The sequence below is a fragment of the Pseudophryne corroboree genome, chromosome 2, assembly GCF_028390025.1.
Source record: "Pseudophryne corroboree isolate aPseCor3 chromosome 2, aPseCor3.hap2, whole genome shotgun sequence".
Lineage (NCBI taxonomy): Eukaryota > Metazoa > Chordata > Amphibia > Anura > Myobatrachidae > Pseudophryne > Pseudophryne corroboree.
The window spans coordinates 262,376,576-262,394,770 of record NC_086445.1 but is presented as its reverse complement, the minus strand read 5'-3'; the positions used below and the strand labels follow the sequence as shown (position 1 = coordinate 262,394,770).

General features: G+C 48.5%; 1 protein-coding gene across 4 annotated transcripts in view; it reads right to left on the bottom strand.

Annotated features, from left to right (window-relative positions):
- Positions 1-15,759, bottom strand: part of CCNT1 (cyclin T1) — an 84,979-nt gene extending 69,220 nt beyond the window's left edge. For 3 of the 4 annotated variants that reach the window (XR_010213146.1, XM_063952748.1, XM_063952749.1), the window contains exons 1-2: positions 15,515-15,759; positions 12,389-12,470 (exon numbers count right to left, since the gene is read on the bottom strand). Coding sequence is in view for 3 of the 4 variants with exons in the window: in XM_063952748.1 (XP_063808818.1) it covers positions 12,389-12,470; positions 15,515-15,747 (315 nt within the window). In the remaining variant the exon portion in view is untranslated. Of the gene's footprint in view, positions 1-12,388; positions 12,471-14,460; positions 14,642-15,514 lie in introns of those variants that run through there. The other variant, XM_063952750.1, reaches the window with a different exon arrangement.
- Positions 15,760-18,195: the final 2,436 nt, after the last annotated feature.

The window sequence follows — 18,195 nt, the reverse complement described above, 5'->3', positions numbered from 1 at the left end:
CATTCCTTTTAGGGAATCCAGACACACTGGTTCAGCCCCGCTAGCCTGAGAAGGTGCACTACACTGAGTACATAGTAGTGAGCTCCCTGGGGAAGAGGAACACTCCGCCGTACATGAAACACACTCTTTGCCTGACATAATGTAAATGTGACAGCACACACACACTCAGGAAAGGTTAAAGCACAATTAACCCACAAAGAGCGCTTCCAGAGAGACAGAGAGTATTTTGGAGCCAGCCCACAGCACCCTTATCGCTAATGCCAAGCTTAGCCAGGTCGCAGACCCAGATTTGGGACTTAGTACACTAAAATCGCTCCTCCCCTGCTATGACCCCCTGGTACCGCTGAGGTAATCTGGAGTCACACCGAAGGAGCTGCGCGTCCCTGTCAGTCAGCGTCTGTGTCCACTGCAGAGGGAAAATGGCGCCGGTGAGCTGCTGGATCTTCTCATAGTGAAGCCCCGCCCCTTCAATGGCGCGTAGTCTTCCCACTTTTTTTATACTGGCTGAGGAAATTTTTGTGCTTAAAATGGAGTAAAACTGTTTTAAGGCTGTTTGGCAGTTTGGATACTGTGTACAGTGTACTGAGATGCAGTTGTGTACTGTGTCTGGAGACGCAATCCGCCCTGGTTAGAAGCCGTGCATCTCCATACCCTCGTGCCGCCATAATGGCCGGTGACCCGCTAGTCAGGACGCCGGCTTAGTACTCACCAGTCTTCTATCTTCTGACACTGTTAGGAGTGGCGGCGTGCTGCAGGAATGTACGCTCGACTTGGTGGGGCTTGCGAATACTTCTCTCAGGAGCTTAGTGTCCTGTCAGCGGGGAATGGGACCATTAACCCTTCAAGAAGTTGGGCCGTTCCCCTTCCTAAGGCCCACGAAGCAGGCAGGCTGGTGCCAACCAGCCCTGCCTGTAAACAAACAGAAAGTAAATGCAAAAAACTCTTGAGGAGCTTCCATAAGCGTGACCTGCTCCTCCGGGCACATTTTCTAAACTGAGTTTGGTAGGAGGGGCATAGAGGGAGGAGCCAGCCCACATTATCAAATTCTTAAAGTGCCCACGGCTCCTAGTGGACCAGTCTATACTCCATGGTACTAAATGGAACCCCAGTATCCTCTAGGACGTCAGAGAAAAAATAAGAATTTACTCCCCGGTAATTCTATTTCTCGTAGTCCGTAGTGGATGCTGGGAACTCCTTACGGACCATGGGGAATAGACGGGCTCCGCAGGAGACTGGGCACTCTAAAAGAAAGATTAGGTACTATCTGGTGTGCACTGGCTCCTCCCTCTATGCCCCTCCTCCAGACCTCAGTTAAGGAAACTGTGCCCGGAAGAGCTGACACAACAAGGAAAGGATTTGGAATCCAGGGTAAGACTCATACCAGCCACACCAATCACACCGTACAACTTGTGATAACCATACCCAGTTAACAGTATGAACAACAACTGAGCCTCAGTAACAGATGGCTGGCTCATAACAATAACCCTTTAGTTAAGCAATAACTATATACATGTATTGCAGAGAGTCCGCACTTAGGACGGGCGCCCAGCATCCACTACGGACTACGAGAAATAGAATTACCGGTGAGTAAATTCTTATTTTCTCTGACGTCCTAGTGGATGCTGGGAACTCCGTAAGGACCATGGGGATTATACCAAAGCTCCCAAACGGGCGGGAGAGTGCGGATGACTCTGCAGCACCGCATGAGCAAACTCAAGGTCCTCCTCAGCCATGGTATCAAACTTGTAGAACTTAGCAAACTTGTTTGACCCCGACCAAGTAGCAGCTCGGCAAAGCTGTAAAGCCGAGACCCCTCGGGCAGCCGCCCAAGAAGAGCCCACCTTCCTTGTGGAATGGGCTTTCACCATTTTGGATGCGGCAATCCAGCCGCAGAGTGATCCAGCTGAATCGTGCTATAGATCCAGCGAACAATAGTCTGCTTCGAAGCAGGAGCGCCAACCTTGTTGGCTGCATACAGAATAAACAGCGAGTCAGACTTTCTGACTCCCGCCTTTCTGGAAACATAAATTTTCAAAGCCCGGATTACGTCCAGCAACTTGGAATCCTCCAAGTCCCTAGTAGCCGCAGGCACCACAATAGGCTGGTTCAAATGAAACGATGATACCACCCTAGGAAGAAATTGGGGACGAGTCCTCAATTCTGCCCTGTCCATATGGAAGATCAGATAAGGGTTTTTACATGACAAAACCGCCAATACTGACACACGCCTAGCCGAAGCTAAGGCCAATAGCATGACCACTTTCCACGTGAGATATTTTAGCTCCATGGTCTTAAGTGGCTCAAACCAGTGGGATTTCAGGAAATCCAACACAACGTTAAGATCCCAAGGTGCCACCGGTGGCACAAAAGGAGGCTGAATATGCAGCACCCCCGGAACAACGTCTGAACTTCAGGCAGTGAAGCCAGTTCATTTTTAGAGAAAATGTATAGGGCCGAAATCTTGACCTTTATGGATCCTAATTTTAGGCCCATAGTCACTCCTGACTGTAGGAAGTGCAGGAATCGACCCCGCTGGAATTTCTCTGTAGGGCCTTCCCGGCCTCACACCAAGCAACCTATTTTCGCCATATACAGTGAAAAAGTCTTGCTGTCACGTCTTTCCTAGCCTTTATCAGCGTAGGAATAACTGCATCCGGAATGCCCTTTTCCGCTAGGATCCGGCGTTCAACCGCCATGCCGTCAAATGCAGCCGCTGTAAATTTTGGAACAGACAGGGCCCCTGTTGCAACATGTCCTGTCTGAGAGGCAGAAGCCCTGAGACCTCTGAGAGCATTTCCTGCAGCTCCGGGTACCGAGTCCTTCTTGGCCAATTCGGAGCAAAGAATATTGTTTTCACTCCTCCTTTTATTACAATTCTCAGCCCTTGGGTATGAGAGGAAGAGGAGGGAATACAGAGACCGACTGGAACACCCACGGTGTTACTAGTGCGACCACAGCTATCACCTGAGGGTCCCTTGACCCGGCGTAAAACCTTTTTTAGCTTTTTATTGAGGTGGGACGCCATCTAGTCCACCTTAGGCAGTTCCCATCAATTTGCAAACTGCGTGAAGACTTCCTGATGAAGTCCCCACTTTCCCGGGTGGAGGTCGTGCCTGCTGAGGAAGTCTGCTTCCCAGATGTCCACTCCCAGAACGAACACTGCTGACAGTGCGCTTACTTGATTCTCCGCCCCGCGAAGAATTCTGGTGGCTTCTACCCTCGCCACCCTGCTCCTTGTGCCGCCTTGGCGGTTTACATGAACCCCTGCGGTCTGACTGGATTAGAACCGGTTGGTCGCGAAGCAGGATCTCCGCTTGACTTAGGGCGTTGTATATGGCCCTTAGTTCCAGGATATTGATGTGAAGGCAGGTCAGTTGACTTGACCACAGACCTTGGAAATTTCTTCCCTGTGTAACTGCCCCCCACCCTCGAAGGCTTGCATCCGTGGTCACCAGGATCCAGTCCTGAATGCCGAATCTGCGGCCCTCGAGAAGGTGAGCACTCTGCAGCCACCACAGGAGAGACGCCCTGTGCCTGGGGGATAGGGTGATTAACCGATGCCTCTGAAGAGGTGATCCGGGCCACTTGTCCAGTAAGTCCCATTGGAAGGTCCTCGCATGGAACCTGCCTAAGGGGATGGCCTCGTATGATGCCACCATCCTTCCCAGGACTCGAGTGCAGTGGTGCACTGACACCTGTTTTGGTTTTAATAGATTCCTGACCAGTGTCATGAGCTCCTGAGCTCTCTCTATCGGGAGATAACCCTTTTCTGGTCTGTGTCTAGGATCGTGCCTAGGAGAGGCAGATGAGCTGTAGGAAACAACTGCGACTTTGGAATATATAGAATCCAGCCGTGTTGCCGTTACACTTCCAGAGACAGTGATACGCTGTTCAGCAACTGCTCTCTTGATCTCGCTTTTATGAGGAGATCGTCCAAGTACGTGATAATAGTGACACCTTGCTTCCGCAGGAGCACAATCATATCCGCCATTACCATGGTGAATATTCTCGGGGCCGTGGAGAGACCAAACGGCAACATCTGAAATTGGTAATGACAATCCCGTACCGCAATTCTGAGGTACGCCTAATGAGGTGGATAAATGGGGACCTGAAGGTATGCATCCCTTATGTCCCGATTCACAATAAAGTCTCCCCCTTTTTAGGCTTGCACTGACCGCTCTTAGCGATTCCATCTCGAACTTGAACCTTCTCAGGTATATGTTCAGGGATTTGTAATTCAATATGGGTCTGACCGAACCGTCTGGTTTCGGGATTACAACATGGTCTAATAATAACACCCTCTTGTTGAAGGAGGGGACCCTTGACCACCACCTGTTAAAGATACAATTTGTGAATTGCAGATAACACTGGCTCCCTCTCTTGGGGGGAAGCCCGCAGGGCCGTCGGTGAGGGGGCATCTTCTCACAGTCCAGCTTGTATCCCTGAGACACAATATCTATTGCCCACGGATCGAACAGGGAGTGAACCCACTTGTGGCTGAACTTACGAAGGCGTGTCCCCACCGGGCCTAGCTCCGCCTGTGGAGCCCCAGCGACATTGGTGGATTTTTGTAGGGGCCGGGGAGGACTTCTGTTCCTGGGAACTAGCTGCCCGGCTCTGACAAGAAAGGACGCCCCTCAGACTTTCTTGTTTCTTTATACGAAAGGCTGCATTTAATAATGTTGTGCTTTCTTAGGCTGTGCAGGAATAATAAGAATTTACTTACCGATAATTCTATTTCTCGGAGTCCGTAGTGGATGCTGGGGTTCCTGAAAGGACCATGGGGAATAGCGGCTCCGCAGGAGACAGGGCACAAAAAGTAAAGCTTTAGGATCAGGTGGTGTGCACTGGCTCCTCCCCCTATGACCCTCCTCCAAGCCTCAGTTAGGATACTGTGCCCGGACGAGCGTACACAATAAGGAAGGATTTATGAATCCCGGGTAAGACTCATACCAGCCACACCAATCACACTGTACAACCTGTGATCTGAACCCAGTTAACAGTATGATAACAGCGGAGCCTCTGAAAAGATGGCTCACAACAAATAATAACCCGATTTTTGTAACTATGTACAAGTAATGCAGATAATCCGCACTTGGGATGGGCGCCCAGCATCCACTACGGACTCCGAGAAATAGAATTATCGGTAAGTAAATTCTTATTTTCTCTATCGTCCTAGTGGATGCTGGGGTTCCTGAAAGGACCATGGGGATTATACCAAAGCTCCCAAACGGGCGGGAGAGTGCGGATGACTCTGCAGCACCGAATGAGAGAACTCCAGGTCCTCCTTAGCCAGGGTATCAAATTTGTAGGATTTTACAAACGTGTTTGCCCCTGACTAAATAGCCGCTCGGCAAAGTTGTAAAGCCGAGACCCCTCGGGCAGCCGCCCAAGATGAGCCCACCTTCCTTGTGGAATGGGCATTTACATATTTTGGCTGTGGCAGGCCTGCCACAGAATGTGCAAGCTGAATTGTATTACACATCCAACTAGCAAAAGTCTGCTTAGAAGCAAGAGCACCCAGTTTGTTGGGTGCATACAGGATAACAGCAAGTCAGTTTTCCTGACTCCAGCCGTCCTGGAACCTATATTTTCAGGGCCCTGACCACATCTAGCAACTTGGAGTCCTCCAAGTCCCTAGTAGGCGCAAGACACCACAATAAGCTGGTTCAGGTGAAACACTGACACCACCTTAGGGAGAGAACTGGGGACGAGTCCGCAGCTCTGCCCTGTCCGAATGGACAAACAGATATGGGCTTTTTTGAGAAAAAAACCACCAATTTGACACTCGCCTGGTCCAGGCCAGGTCCAAGAGCATGTTCACTTTTCATGTGAGATGCTTCAAATCCACAGATTTGACTGGTTTTAAACCAATTTTGTTTTGAGGAATCCCAGAACTACGTTGAGATCCCACAGTGCCACTGGAGGCACAAAAGGGGGTTGTATATGCAATACTCCCTTGACAAACTTCTGGACTTCAGGAACTGAAGCCAATTCTTTCTGGAAGAAAAATCGACAGGGCCGAAATTTGAACCTTAATGGACCCCAATTTGAGGCCCATAGACACTCCTGTTTGCAGGAAATGCAGGAATCGACCGAGTTGAAATTTCTTCGTGGGGCCTTCCTGGCCTCACACCACGCAACATATTTTCGCCACATGTGGTGATAATGTTGTGCGGTCACCTCCTTTCTGGCTTTGACCAGGGTAGGAATGACCTCTTCCTGAATGCCTTTTCCCTTAGGATCCGGCGTTCCACCGCCATGCCGTCAAACGCAGCTGCGGTAAGTCTTGGAACAGACATGGTACTTGCTGAAACAAGTCCCTTCTTAGCGGCAGAGGCCATAAGTCCTCTGTGAGCATCTCTTGAAGTTCCGGGTACCAAGTCCTTCTTGGCCAATCCGGAGCCATGAGTATAGTTTTTACTCCTCTACGTCTTATAATTCTCAGTACCTTAGGTATGAAAAGCAGAGGATGGAACACATACACCGACTGGTACACCCACGGTGTTACCAGAACGTCCACAGCTATTGCCTGAGGGTCTCTTAACCTGGCGCAATACCTGTCCCGTTTTTTGTTCAGACGGGACGCCATCATGTCCACCTTTGGTAATTCCCAACGGTTTACAATCATGTGGAAAACTTCCCCATGAAGTTCCCACTCTGCCGGGTGGAGGTCGTGCCTACTGAGGAAGTCTGCTTCCCAGTTTCCATTCCCGGAATGAAACACTGCTGACAGTGCTATCACATGATTTTCCGCCCAGCGAAAAGTCCTTGCAGTTTTTGCCACTGCCCTCCTGCTTCTTGTGCCGCCCTGTCTATTTACGTGGGCGACTGCCGTGATGTTTTATCCCACTGGATCAATACCGGCTGACCTTGAAGCAGAGGTCTTGCTAAGCTTAGAGCATTATAAATTTACCCTTAGCTATATTTATGTGGAGAAAAGTCTCCAGACTTGATCACACTCCCTGGAAATTTTTTCCTTGTGTGACTGCTCCCCAGCCTCTCGGGCTGGCCTCCGTGGTCACCAACATCCAAAACTGAATGCCGAATCTGCGGCCCTCTAGAAGATGAGCACTCTGTAACCACCACAGGAGAGACACCCTTGTCCTTGGATATAGGGTTATCCGCTGATGCATCTGAAGATGCGATCCGGACCATTTGTCCAGCAGATCCCACTGAAAAGTTCTTGCATGAAATCTGCCGACTGGAATTGCTTCGAAGGAAGTCACCATTTTTTTTTTTATTTTTTTTACCATGGCCCTTGTGCAATGATGCACTGATTTTAGGAGGTTCCTGACTAGCTCGGATAACTCCCTGGCTTTCTCTTCCGGGAGAAACACCTTTTTCTGGACTGTGTCCAGAATCATCCCTAAGCACAGGAGACTTGTTGTCGGGATCAGCTGCGATTTTGGAATATTTAAAATCCACCCCTGCTGTTGTAACAGTATCCGAGATAGTGCTACTCCGACCTCCAACTGTTCCCTGGACTTTGCCCTTATCAGGAGATCGTCCAAGTAAGGGATAATTAAGACGCCTTTTCTTCGAAGAAGAACCATCATTTCGGCCATTACCTTGGTAAAGACCCGGGGTGCCGTGGACAATCCAAACGGCAGCGTCTGAAACTGATAGTGACAGTTCTGTACCACGAACCTGAGGTACCCTTAGTGATAAGGGCAAATTTGGGACATGGAGGTAAGCATCCCTGATGTCTCGGGACACCATATAGTCCCCTTCTTCCCGGTTCGTTATCACTGCTCTGAGTGACTCCATCTTGATTTGAACCTTTGTAAGTGTTCAAATTTTTTTAGATTTAGAATAGGTCTCACCTAGCCTTCTGGCTTCAGTACCACAATATAGTGTGGAAAAATACCCCTTTTCTTGTTGTAGGAGGGGTAATTTAATTATCACCTGCTGGAAATACAGCTCGTGAATTGTTTCCCATACTGCCTCCTTGTCGGAGGGAGACCTTGGTAAAGCAGACTTCAGGAGCCTGCGCAGGGGAAACGTCTCGACATTCCAATCTGTACCCCTGGGATACTACTTGTAGGATCCAGGGGTCCTGTACGGTCTCAGCGTCATGCTGAGAGCTTGTCAGAAGCGGTGGAACGCTTCTGTTCCTGGGAATGGGCTGCCTGCTGCAGTCTTCTTCCCTTTCCTCTATCCCTGGGCAGATATGACTCTTATAGGGACGAAAGGACTGAAGCTGAAAAGACGGTGTCTTTTTCTGCAGAGATGTGACTTAGGGTAAAAACGGTGGATTTTCCAGCAGTTGCCGTGGCCACCAGGTCCGATGGACCGACCCCAAATAACTCCTCTTCCTTTATACGGCAATACACCTTTGTGCCGTTTGGAATCTGCATCACCTGACCACTGTCGTGTCCATAAACATCTTCTGGCAGATATGGACATCGCACTTACTCTTGATGCCAGAGTGCAAATATCCCTCTGTGCATCTCGCATATATAGAAATGCATCCTTTAAATGCTCTATAGTCAATAAAATACTGTCCCTGTCAAGGGTATCAATATTTTTAGTCAGGGAATCCGACCAAGCCACCCCAGCTCTGCACATCCAGGCTGAGGCGATCGCTGGTCGCAGTATAACACCAGTATGTGTGTATATACTTTTTATGATATTTTTCAGCCTCCTGTCAGCTGGCTCCTTGAGGACGGCCCTATCTATAGACGGTACCGCCACTTGTTCTGATAAGCGTGTGAGCGCCTTATCCACCCTAAGGGGTGTTTCCCAACGCGCCCTAACTTCTGGCGGGAAAGGGTATACCGCCCAAATTTTCTATCGGGGGGAACCCACGCATCATCACACACTTCATTTAATTTATCTGATTCAGGAAAAACTACGGTAGTTTTTTCACATCCCACATAATACCCTCTTTTGTGGTACTTGTAGTATCAGAAATATGTAACACCTCCTTCATTGCCCTTAACGTGTGGCCCTAATAAGGAATACGTTTGTTTATTCACCGTCGACACTGGATTCAGTGTCCCTGTCTGTGTCTGTGTCGACCGACTAAAGTAAACGGGCGTTTTAAAACCCCTGACGGTGTTTTTGAGACGTCTGGACCGGTACTAATTGTTTGTCGGCCGTCTCATGTCGTCAACCGACCTTGCCGCGTGTTGACATTATCACGTAATTCCCTAAATAAGCCATCCATTCCGGTGTCGACTCCCTAGAGAGTGACATCACCATTACAGGCAATTGCTCCGCCTCCTCACCAACATCGTCCTCATACATGTCGACACACACGTACCGACACACAGCACACACACAGGGAATGCTCTGATAGAGGACAGGACCTACTAGCCCTTTGGAGAGACAGAGGGAGAGTTTGCCAGCACACACCAAAAACGCTATAATTATATAGGGACAACCTTATATAAGTGTTTTCCCTTATAGCATCTTTTTTATATATTTTTAACGCCAAATTAGTGCCCCCCCTCTCTGTTTTAACCCTGTTTCTGTAGTGCAGTGCAGGGGAGAGCCTGGGAGCCTTCCCTCCAGCCTTTCTGTGAGGGAAAATGGCGCTGTGTGCTGAGGAGATAGGCCCCGCCCCTTTTTCGGCGGCCTCGTCTCCCGCTCTTAACGGATTCTGGCAGGGGTTAAATATCTCCATATAGCCCCCGGAGGCTATATGTGAGGTATTTTTAGCCAAAAATAGGTTTTCATTGCCTCCCAGGGCGCCCCCCTCCCAGCGCCCTGCACCCTCAGTGACTGCCGTGTGAAGTGTGCTGAGAGGAAATGGCGCACAGCTGCAGTGCTGTGCGCTACCTTAAGAAGACTGAGGAGTCTTCATGCCGCCGATTCTGGACCTTCTTCTTGTTTCAGCATCTGCAAGGGGGGCGGCGGCGAGGCTCCGGTGACCATCCAGGCTGTACCTGTGATCGTCCCTCTGGAGCTAATGTCCAGTAGCCAAAGAAGCCAATCCATCCTGCACGCAGGTGAGTTCACTTCTTCTCCCCTAAGTCCCTCGTTGCAGTGATCCTGTTGCCAGCAGGACTCACTGTAAAATAAAAAACCTAAGCTAAACTTTTCTAAGCAGCTCTTTAGGAGAGCCACCTAGATTGCACCCTTCTCGGCCGGGCACAAAAATCTAACTGAGGCTTGGAGGAGGGTCATAGGGGGAGGAGCCAGTGCACACCACCTGATCCTAAAGCTTTACTTTTTGTGCCCTGTCTCCTGCGGAGCCGCTATTCCCCATGGTCCTTTCAGGAACCCCAGCATCCACTAGGACGATAGAGAAATAAGGCAAACTAGCAGAATTACCAGCGATAGCTGTGGAGACCAGGCCCGAGAACCCTTCTCCACACAATCCTCAGCCTTCCATTTGCCTCTTAAGTCGGCATCATCTGTCCAATGCATATTCTACAGGACACGTCAAGCAGAGATCGACATAGCTTTGACTCTAGGACCCAGTATACTCATGTCTCTTTGGGCATGCTTTATAACTATATATCTATCACTTAAGACAGCATCTTTAATATATTTATATTGCATACTAGGGTCTCATCTCTGCTGATAAGGTACCTGTCCACACTGCAACAGCGCTATAAACCCATGCCGACACAATCGCTGGTCTGGGTAGTATACTAGAATGTGCACGCTATCTGCAGGATCCCTGAGAATAGCAAGTGCTACCGTCTGTGCAAACAGGACACCCCATGGGAAGATTCTCAACATATCCTGGCCCTAGTGGGGAAAGGATACAGCCTGAGAATTCTCTTGTGGGAAGCTGCCGTCTCTTGTCTGGAGATTCCCGCTCTTTTTCCTCATGAGAGGAGGGAAATTTACCTCAGCATTCTTCCCCTTAAACATGTGTACTCTCGTGTCAGGGACAGATGAGTCATCAGTGATATGCAAATCATCTATTATTTCAATAATCATATATTGAATACCTTATAGCCATCTTGGCTGTAACTTTGCATTATCGTAGTCGACAGTGGAGTTAAACTCCATGTCGATACCAGGGTTTGTTATTATGGATAGTGAGCATTGAAAGACTCTGAAGGTCTCTGTGACATAGGGACAGACATGGGTAGATTTCCTGTCTGTTCCCTAACCTTTTGTGCAATAAATTCACTTTAGCACTTACACATATCCAAACAGGTGTCGGCGTTGTCGACGGAGACACCCTCTCACACACATATCCGCTCTATCACCTCCTTAGAGGAGCCTTTTACCTCAGACATGTCGACACACGCGTACCGACACCACACACACAGGGGATGCTCTATTTGAGGACAGTTCCCCCACAAGGCCCTTTGGAGAGACAGAGAGAGAGTATGCCAGCACACACCCCAGCGCTATATAACCCAGGGATTACACTACAACTCAGTGTTTACCCAGTAGCTGCTGTATATACAAATTTTTGCGCCTAAATTTATGTGCCCCCCCCCCCTCTCTTTTCACCCTTTGTGTACCAGGATACTGCCGGGGAGAGCCTGGGGAGCTTCCTTCCAGCGGAGCTGTGAAGAGAAAATGGCGCTGGTGTGCTGAGGAAGGCCTGGCCCCCTCAGCGGCGGGCTTCTGTCCTGTTTCTGACTAAAAATGGCGGGGGTCTTACACATATACAGTTTTCCAGACTGTATTATGTGTATATATTGCCAAAAGGTATACTTATTGCTGCCCAGGGCGCCCCCCCCCAGCGCCCTGCACCCTACAGTGACCGGAGTGTGTGGTGTGCAGTGGGAGCAATGGCGCACAGCTGCAGTGCTGTGCGCTACCTTAATGAAGACCGGAGTCTTCTGCCGCCGATTTTATCTCCTTCTTCTGTCTTCTGGCTCTGCAAGGGGGACGGCGGCGTGGCTCCGGGAACCGACGATCGAGGTCAGGCCCTGTGTTCGAACCCTCTGGAGCTAATGGTGTCCAGTAGCCTAAGAAGCACATGCTAGCTGCACGCAGGTAGGTTTGCTTCTCTCCCCTCAGTCCCACGTAGCAGTGAGTCTGTTGCCAGCAGATCTCACTGAAAATAAAAAACCTAACAAATACTTTCTTTCTAGCAAGCTCAGGAGAGCCCACTAGGTGCATCCAGCTCTGGCCGGGTACAGATTCTAACTGAGGTCTGGAGGAGGGGCATAGAGGGAGGAGCCAGTGCACACCAGATAGTACCTAATCTTTCTTTTAGAGTGCCCAGTCTCCTGCGGAGCCCGTCTATTCCCCATGGTCCTTATGGAGTTCCCAGCATCCACTAGGACGTCAGAGAAATGGAATTGCGCCCCGCGATCTCCTGTCATGTTAGACGGAAGATCGGACGCATAAAACAATTTAATTTCCCCCTTAGTCTGTAGTTTTTAATGAAATCATACTATGAGCTGGTCCTTAAACTTTCTAAATGATGAAACGCCTTTTGGAGAAAACAAACACAATCACTTACGTTACGGTGGAACCGCGTGAATGACTGGACCATGTAGAAGCGATGCATGTATACAATAGCCGTATTAATTGTCAGTTGAGATCTGTATGATTAAAATTAAGGAAAATCTTAGATTTACTGTATAAATAAACCAAAACAATAACACTGCTTATAATTCTGAGGTTCCAGCAAGTGAATGAGGAGCAGATTTAATTCACCAATAATAGCAGTCTGAGTTATCAGGATGAACTGTAAAACTCTTACCATCAGTGGGGAAGATGTATTAACCTGGAGAAGGCATAAGGAAGTGATAAACCAGTGATATGTGCAAGGTGATAAAGGTACCAGCCAGTCAGCTCCAATATGTAAATTAACAGTTAAGATCTGATTGGCTGGTGCCTTTATCACCTTGCACATATCATTGGTTTATCACTTCCTTATGCCTTCTCCAGGTTAATACATCTGCCCCATTGGGTGGTGTGAGTGACGGCTAATATAATGTACAGGTGGGGATACAGAGGGTGGAATCATGGTGACGTACTATTTGGGAGTTTGAATTAACAAGGAATCTAACTTCACTTTGCAGCACTAGGACTATATTAGACTTAAGGGCCCATTTATCATTAGATATTTGTGGGGGGGGGGTAATGTTGCCAGGTGCATCCAACGTGCGATGTAGCCGCATCACACCAAGCTGTTCACAAAAACGATACCTGCGAACAGGAGCGTGCATGGTGTGGTCGTTGGGTGTGAATAGACGCACCCTGGCATACTCTGGTGTGGTGAGGCAAGCCCACGATGCATGCACACACATGTGCGGCTGCATCGCAGGTTGAATGAACCCTCGCTACATCTATTTAGTATCAACCCAATGTATTAAGGAAGGACGGCAGCTGATAACTCCAGTATCTGCAGTGATCCCTCCATTTACTACAGTAGCCGCAGCCCCCACAGGTTTCTATGGGGGACGCAATGCTTTCAGATTTACCAAGCCGGGGCTTGGGCCATCTGAAGATTAAGTTAGCCTCTGGCAACCTATGGGCTACAATTCGCAGAAAGCACCGGGAGAGGTTTCTTGGCTATGGTTGCGGCGCATACGTGGTCAGTGGGCCAAGCATGTGCAGGAGTCCAGCCACTGAAATGAACACATTGCAGCATGTGCCACTTCATACATTTCAACTGTGTAACTGAATTCTGCAATACGATTTTGGACACTAATATTGCAGATACTGCACTGCAAATGCGATTAGTGATAAATGGGCCCAACAGTGAGAAACATTTATAAAAAGTGCGTGTGTGGCGTAAAACTAGAAAAAAAGCTTTATCTCACACTTGCACTCTATATTTTTTTTTTTATATTTATTTTGTTTAATTTTTTCCCCATCTCTATCAACAACTGACGACAGAGTTCTTGGTAAACAAAAGACAACAATCTTACATATGATGGGTGTCACAGCAAGGACTGGAAAACATACAAATTGCAGTTGCACATTTTTCAGGCAATGGTGAGACTTCATAAAACTCTTGCAAGAGAACATTTTAATGTATGTCATTCAGCTTTTCTATGATTACAACTTTAATATTGCATTTGCAGTCTAAATGTATGAAGATTTTTATATGAAATATTCTATATTTGTGTTTATTTCAAATAACTGGGTCATCCGGTCATTGAACAATTGTCTTCTTTTTTTTTTTTAAAGTACGTTTAAAAACTGACGCATAAACAGTTGTCAAGTGACCATTTTCAGAAGCAGGAATTCTATGGGTAGGATGTAATGAAGTTCGAGTTCAGGGGCTGTGTGGGATGCCGGCCGAACCCAGACTTTTTTAAAAAAGGGGCAATCATTTACAATGCTTAACCATGCTTTGTAAGCGATTGCCCTTTAAAAAAAAGTCCAAGTTCGGACGGAATCCAGCACGGCCGCTGAACTCGGACTTCATTACATCCTGACCCAGGAATCTTTAAAATTAGGTAGCAAACTTTAAGATCATATTTATATAAAGGCAACAGGGGTATTTTTAATTACAGCATCATGGTTTTCTACCTATATACTGTATCTAGCTGATCAAAAACAAAACAGGGGAAGTCCCACCTTGTAAAATTGTAAATGGTTAGTGTAAGATCCTATCAGAATGAGGTCACCTTGTCATGTTAGATGAGCATCCATGCTGATTAATGTTCATTCTAGTTCTGGATTAGAAATTTTTATTACTTGAGCTTAACAGATATATAATTCTGGTTTTAGCGCTTGAAGTGTGCACCTGTATATAGGATTGCGTATTATACTTTCAAAAACAAATGTGTCAGGAAATTGGGGGGGGGGGGGGGAAATACCCTCCTCAGACTACATATAGACACAAACATACACACACTGTGCAGAACTGACAGACTTGAGATGAGTGTACACACTGTACGGAAAGAAATGGGGAGATTATGAAGACAAGGTGATGACAACTGCAGAGACCTGGACAAGAGCTGTAATGGTTTTTTTGTGTATGGCCTGTTTATGGGAAATAAGTGCAGAGATGCTTTAATTTGATAGACATGAAGTATGAACGAACCATTAAAATGGCCACAGTATACTGTATACAAAAATAACAGCACAGACTGGCGCTATAGCTGCCTCGTGTGCCATCACCCAGCACAGGGCAGCCAGCACACCATGGAATGAATGACACCACACACACTACTGCCCCGACTTTATTATACAGTGGCCTGCAAACACTGCAGTGTGCCCGGCACCATGGCCCACTATTGCTAGCCTTACCATATTATCCATTTAGACCGGGACACTCATGAATTACACGGGTTCTGTGGCTAATTAAAACAAAGTGGCATGCTGGCTTGAATTAAGCCCGCCACAGAACATGTGTAATTCACGGGAGTCCCGCTTTAAACGGAGAGTATGACAAGTACCGCCCATTCCGCATCACTCCATGCTGCGGCACAGGTCGGGACGCGGGGTCACCCCTGCTGGCCGGCACCGTCCGCTCAGGGGTATGTAACATGGAGACATGTGTATCACTGCATCAAGAGCGCGCTGTGTGGGCCGGGGTGACCCGCTTCCCTCGTGCGGCGGGCACAGCCACCCAGCTGCAGGCCTCCCTCCATCCCCAAGGCCCGGTGGGCAGGCCTAGGAAGGATACACGTTGAGGCGTTGGCCCATGTCTTGGAGAAGATTGGCCGCCTGCTGCCGGTACGAAAGCTCCTTGTCCGGGTCCAGTCCGGCGCGGCGGGACGGGCTGCGCTCTAGCTGTTCCCGGGTGAAGTACCAGCGGCTCGGCGGCGCCATGACGGTGCAGGTGGGGACGCGCACGTACGGAAGCCGGAAAGGCGGTGGCGCCGTTGTTCTTTGGAGAGCGCGCACGCCGGAAGTCATGAGCCGCTTGGGGGCGGGGCCCTGTGACAAACCCGTTTCCCTGTTTTAATATAGTGTTCTTGTTGTGATTTGCTTGACGCTGTGTCACATCAGTTTTTAATGGTGTCGTATGTGCAAATGCCGAAACCCATGCTCCGTGGTCTTCATTAAATAAAATATCACTTCAACTGATAGTAGCTTACTGATGGGGCAATTACCTATAGTGGGGCTAGTTTATTCCCTCAACTGATGTGCTGCATATGAAACTAGATCACAGGTTCTCAAACTCAGTCCTCCGGACCCCACACGGTCCATGTTTTGCAGGTCACCTGTAGATTTTTAAAATCTGGTAGTTGGTGATACACAGTGCACCTGCTGGGTGACATGGAAAACGTGAACCGTGTGGGGTCCTGAGGACAAAGTCTGAGAACCACTGAACTAGTTGATATAGCTGGCATCCTGTAGTATGCTAAAGGAGGATGGAACATGATCACTCCGTCCAAGGTTAACATCGCTCATTGGGCACAATGCAATTAGAAGAAAGTTTAATAGCACGGGGAATTAGCTCTCAGGGCTATTTAATACAGTACCCTGTGACACTCGACGGGATTTCTTCTTGCACCCCTAGAGGGGTGTGAGTCGAAATCCAACAAAAGTGTTGGCGCAATGCTGATTTCTGCCCTTAGTGCTGCGGAAACAGCATTGCGCCGGGCACTTAAGTCGAAGAAGAATGCCGTTTCTCCTGACAAAACACCCTCTTTAGTTCGGAAGAACGGCATTCTCTGACTTACCATTGCGCTGTATTGAATATCCCTAGGAGCTAAGTCCCAGCACTATTCAACTCTCTTAGAATTGAATCATGCCCAATGAGTACCCAGGTTCCAATATGTTGGCCCGTCAAGTCGACATATCGGCTGGGTACACATCGCTCGAGTGTGTACCCAACTTAAAACACTTAACATATGGGAATATGAATTTAGGACACCTGCTCGCTCGGATGAAGCTAGTTTAAAAAAGGGGTATGTGTTATGGCAAGGGGTCATGGCTTTGCATCATACCCCATTTCTGTCACTCTGCGCTTCTCAAGGTGCTGGGCTGCTGCCAGGCAGGATGTAGTTATGTGACCTGAGAATCCAGACAGTCAGCATGCCAACTAGCAGGGACTATTCCCACTCGTGGGTGTCCACCGAGCCTGCAGTGTAGTGAGCCCGCAAGGGGCTTGTTGCGATCACCCCCCCCCCCCCCCATCCCCGCCGGCATTCTGCTACCGCGATCCCGGCGGAGGTCACGCATACCCAACCCTGCCAGACTCACCCCCACTGCGCATGGCATCTATTCACCAGCTCTTTTATTGTGCATAGCAACAGTACGTGCTCTCTCCACCCCCACGCCCCCCTAGTGGGACATTATAGCCAGCAGGTAGGATGGTAGGGGGTATGACATACCAGGGTGCTGCTGCATAATTAATTTGATTTGCTAGAGCAGCAGAACTTAAAATTTCTCAGCAGCCAGACACAGCCTTTTTGTACTGAGATGCAAATTAGCGAGTTGTGGAGAAATAATCACTGGCAGCAAGTGCTAGACCAGCTAATGGGTACACCACCTTTTGCAGAATTATCCTTGCATTGTCTGTGTGCTCTGCTGCCATATATCACTTCAGTTGGTTTCCTTCCTAGAAATATCTGTGTGCACCCATTATTATTATTATTATTACATTTTATTTATAAGGCGCCACAAGTGTTTTGCAGCGCCGAACAAAAGACAGTACAGGGAGACAAAACTTAACATTACAGTAAATAAATATCAAAAATAGAGTACAGGCAACAAAGAGCAGCACAATACTCAAAACATAATACAGCTAAGATGTAAGTAGCGAGGGAGTAATCATCGTACTACTTGGGCCTGGCGGCCATAGATAGAGATGAGCCATTACCAGCAGGAGAAAAAGTGGGTAAAGATGGTCGCTGAGTAGGAGAGAGCTGTGAGTGAAATGTGTCGAGAAGAGGGCTTTGGCAACAAGAGGAAAGAGGGCCCTGCTCTGAAGAGCTAACAATCTAGTGGGAAGGGACGACAGATGGCATGAGATGCAAGCAAGCAGGAGGTAGCCTGATGGCAGTATGTAAGCAGAGCAGAGATGTTCAAGGCATGAGGCAGGGGGATGGAGGAGCAGCCTCAGCACTAAGTTATGCATCGGAAGGGTACGCTTTGATGAATAGGTGGGTTTTCAGTGCCCATTTGAAGCATTCCAAGGTCGGGGAGAGTCTAATGGAGCGGGGGAGCGCGTTCCACTGAAGGGGTGCAGCACGAGCTAAATCTTGAACGCGAGTATGGGAGGCAGTGACCAGGGTAGAGGAGAGGCAACAGTTATTGGCCGACCATAGGGGGCGGGAGGAAGTATGAAGGGAGAGGAGGTTGGAGATGTAGGGAGCAGTGGAATTAGAGATGGCCTTGTATGTGAGGGTGAGGAGT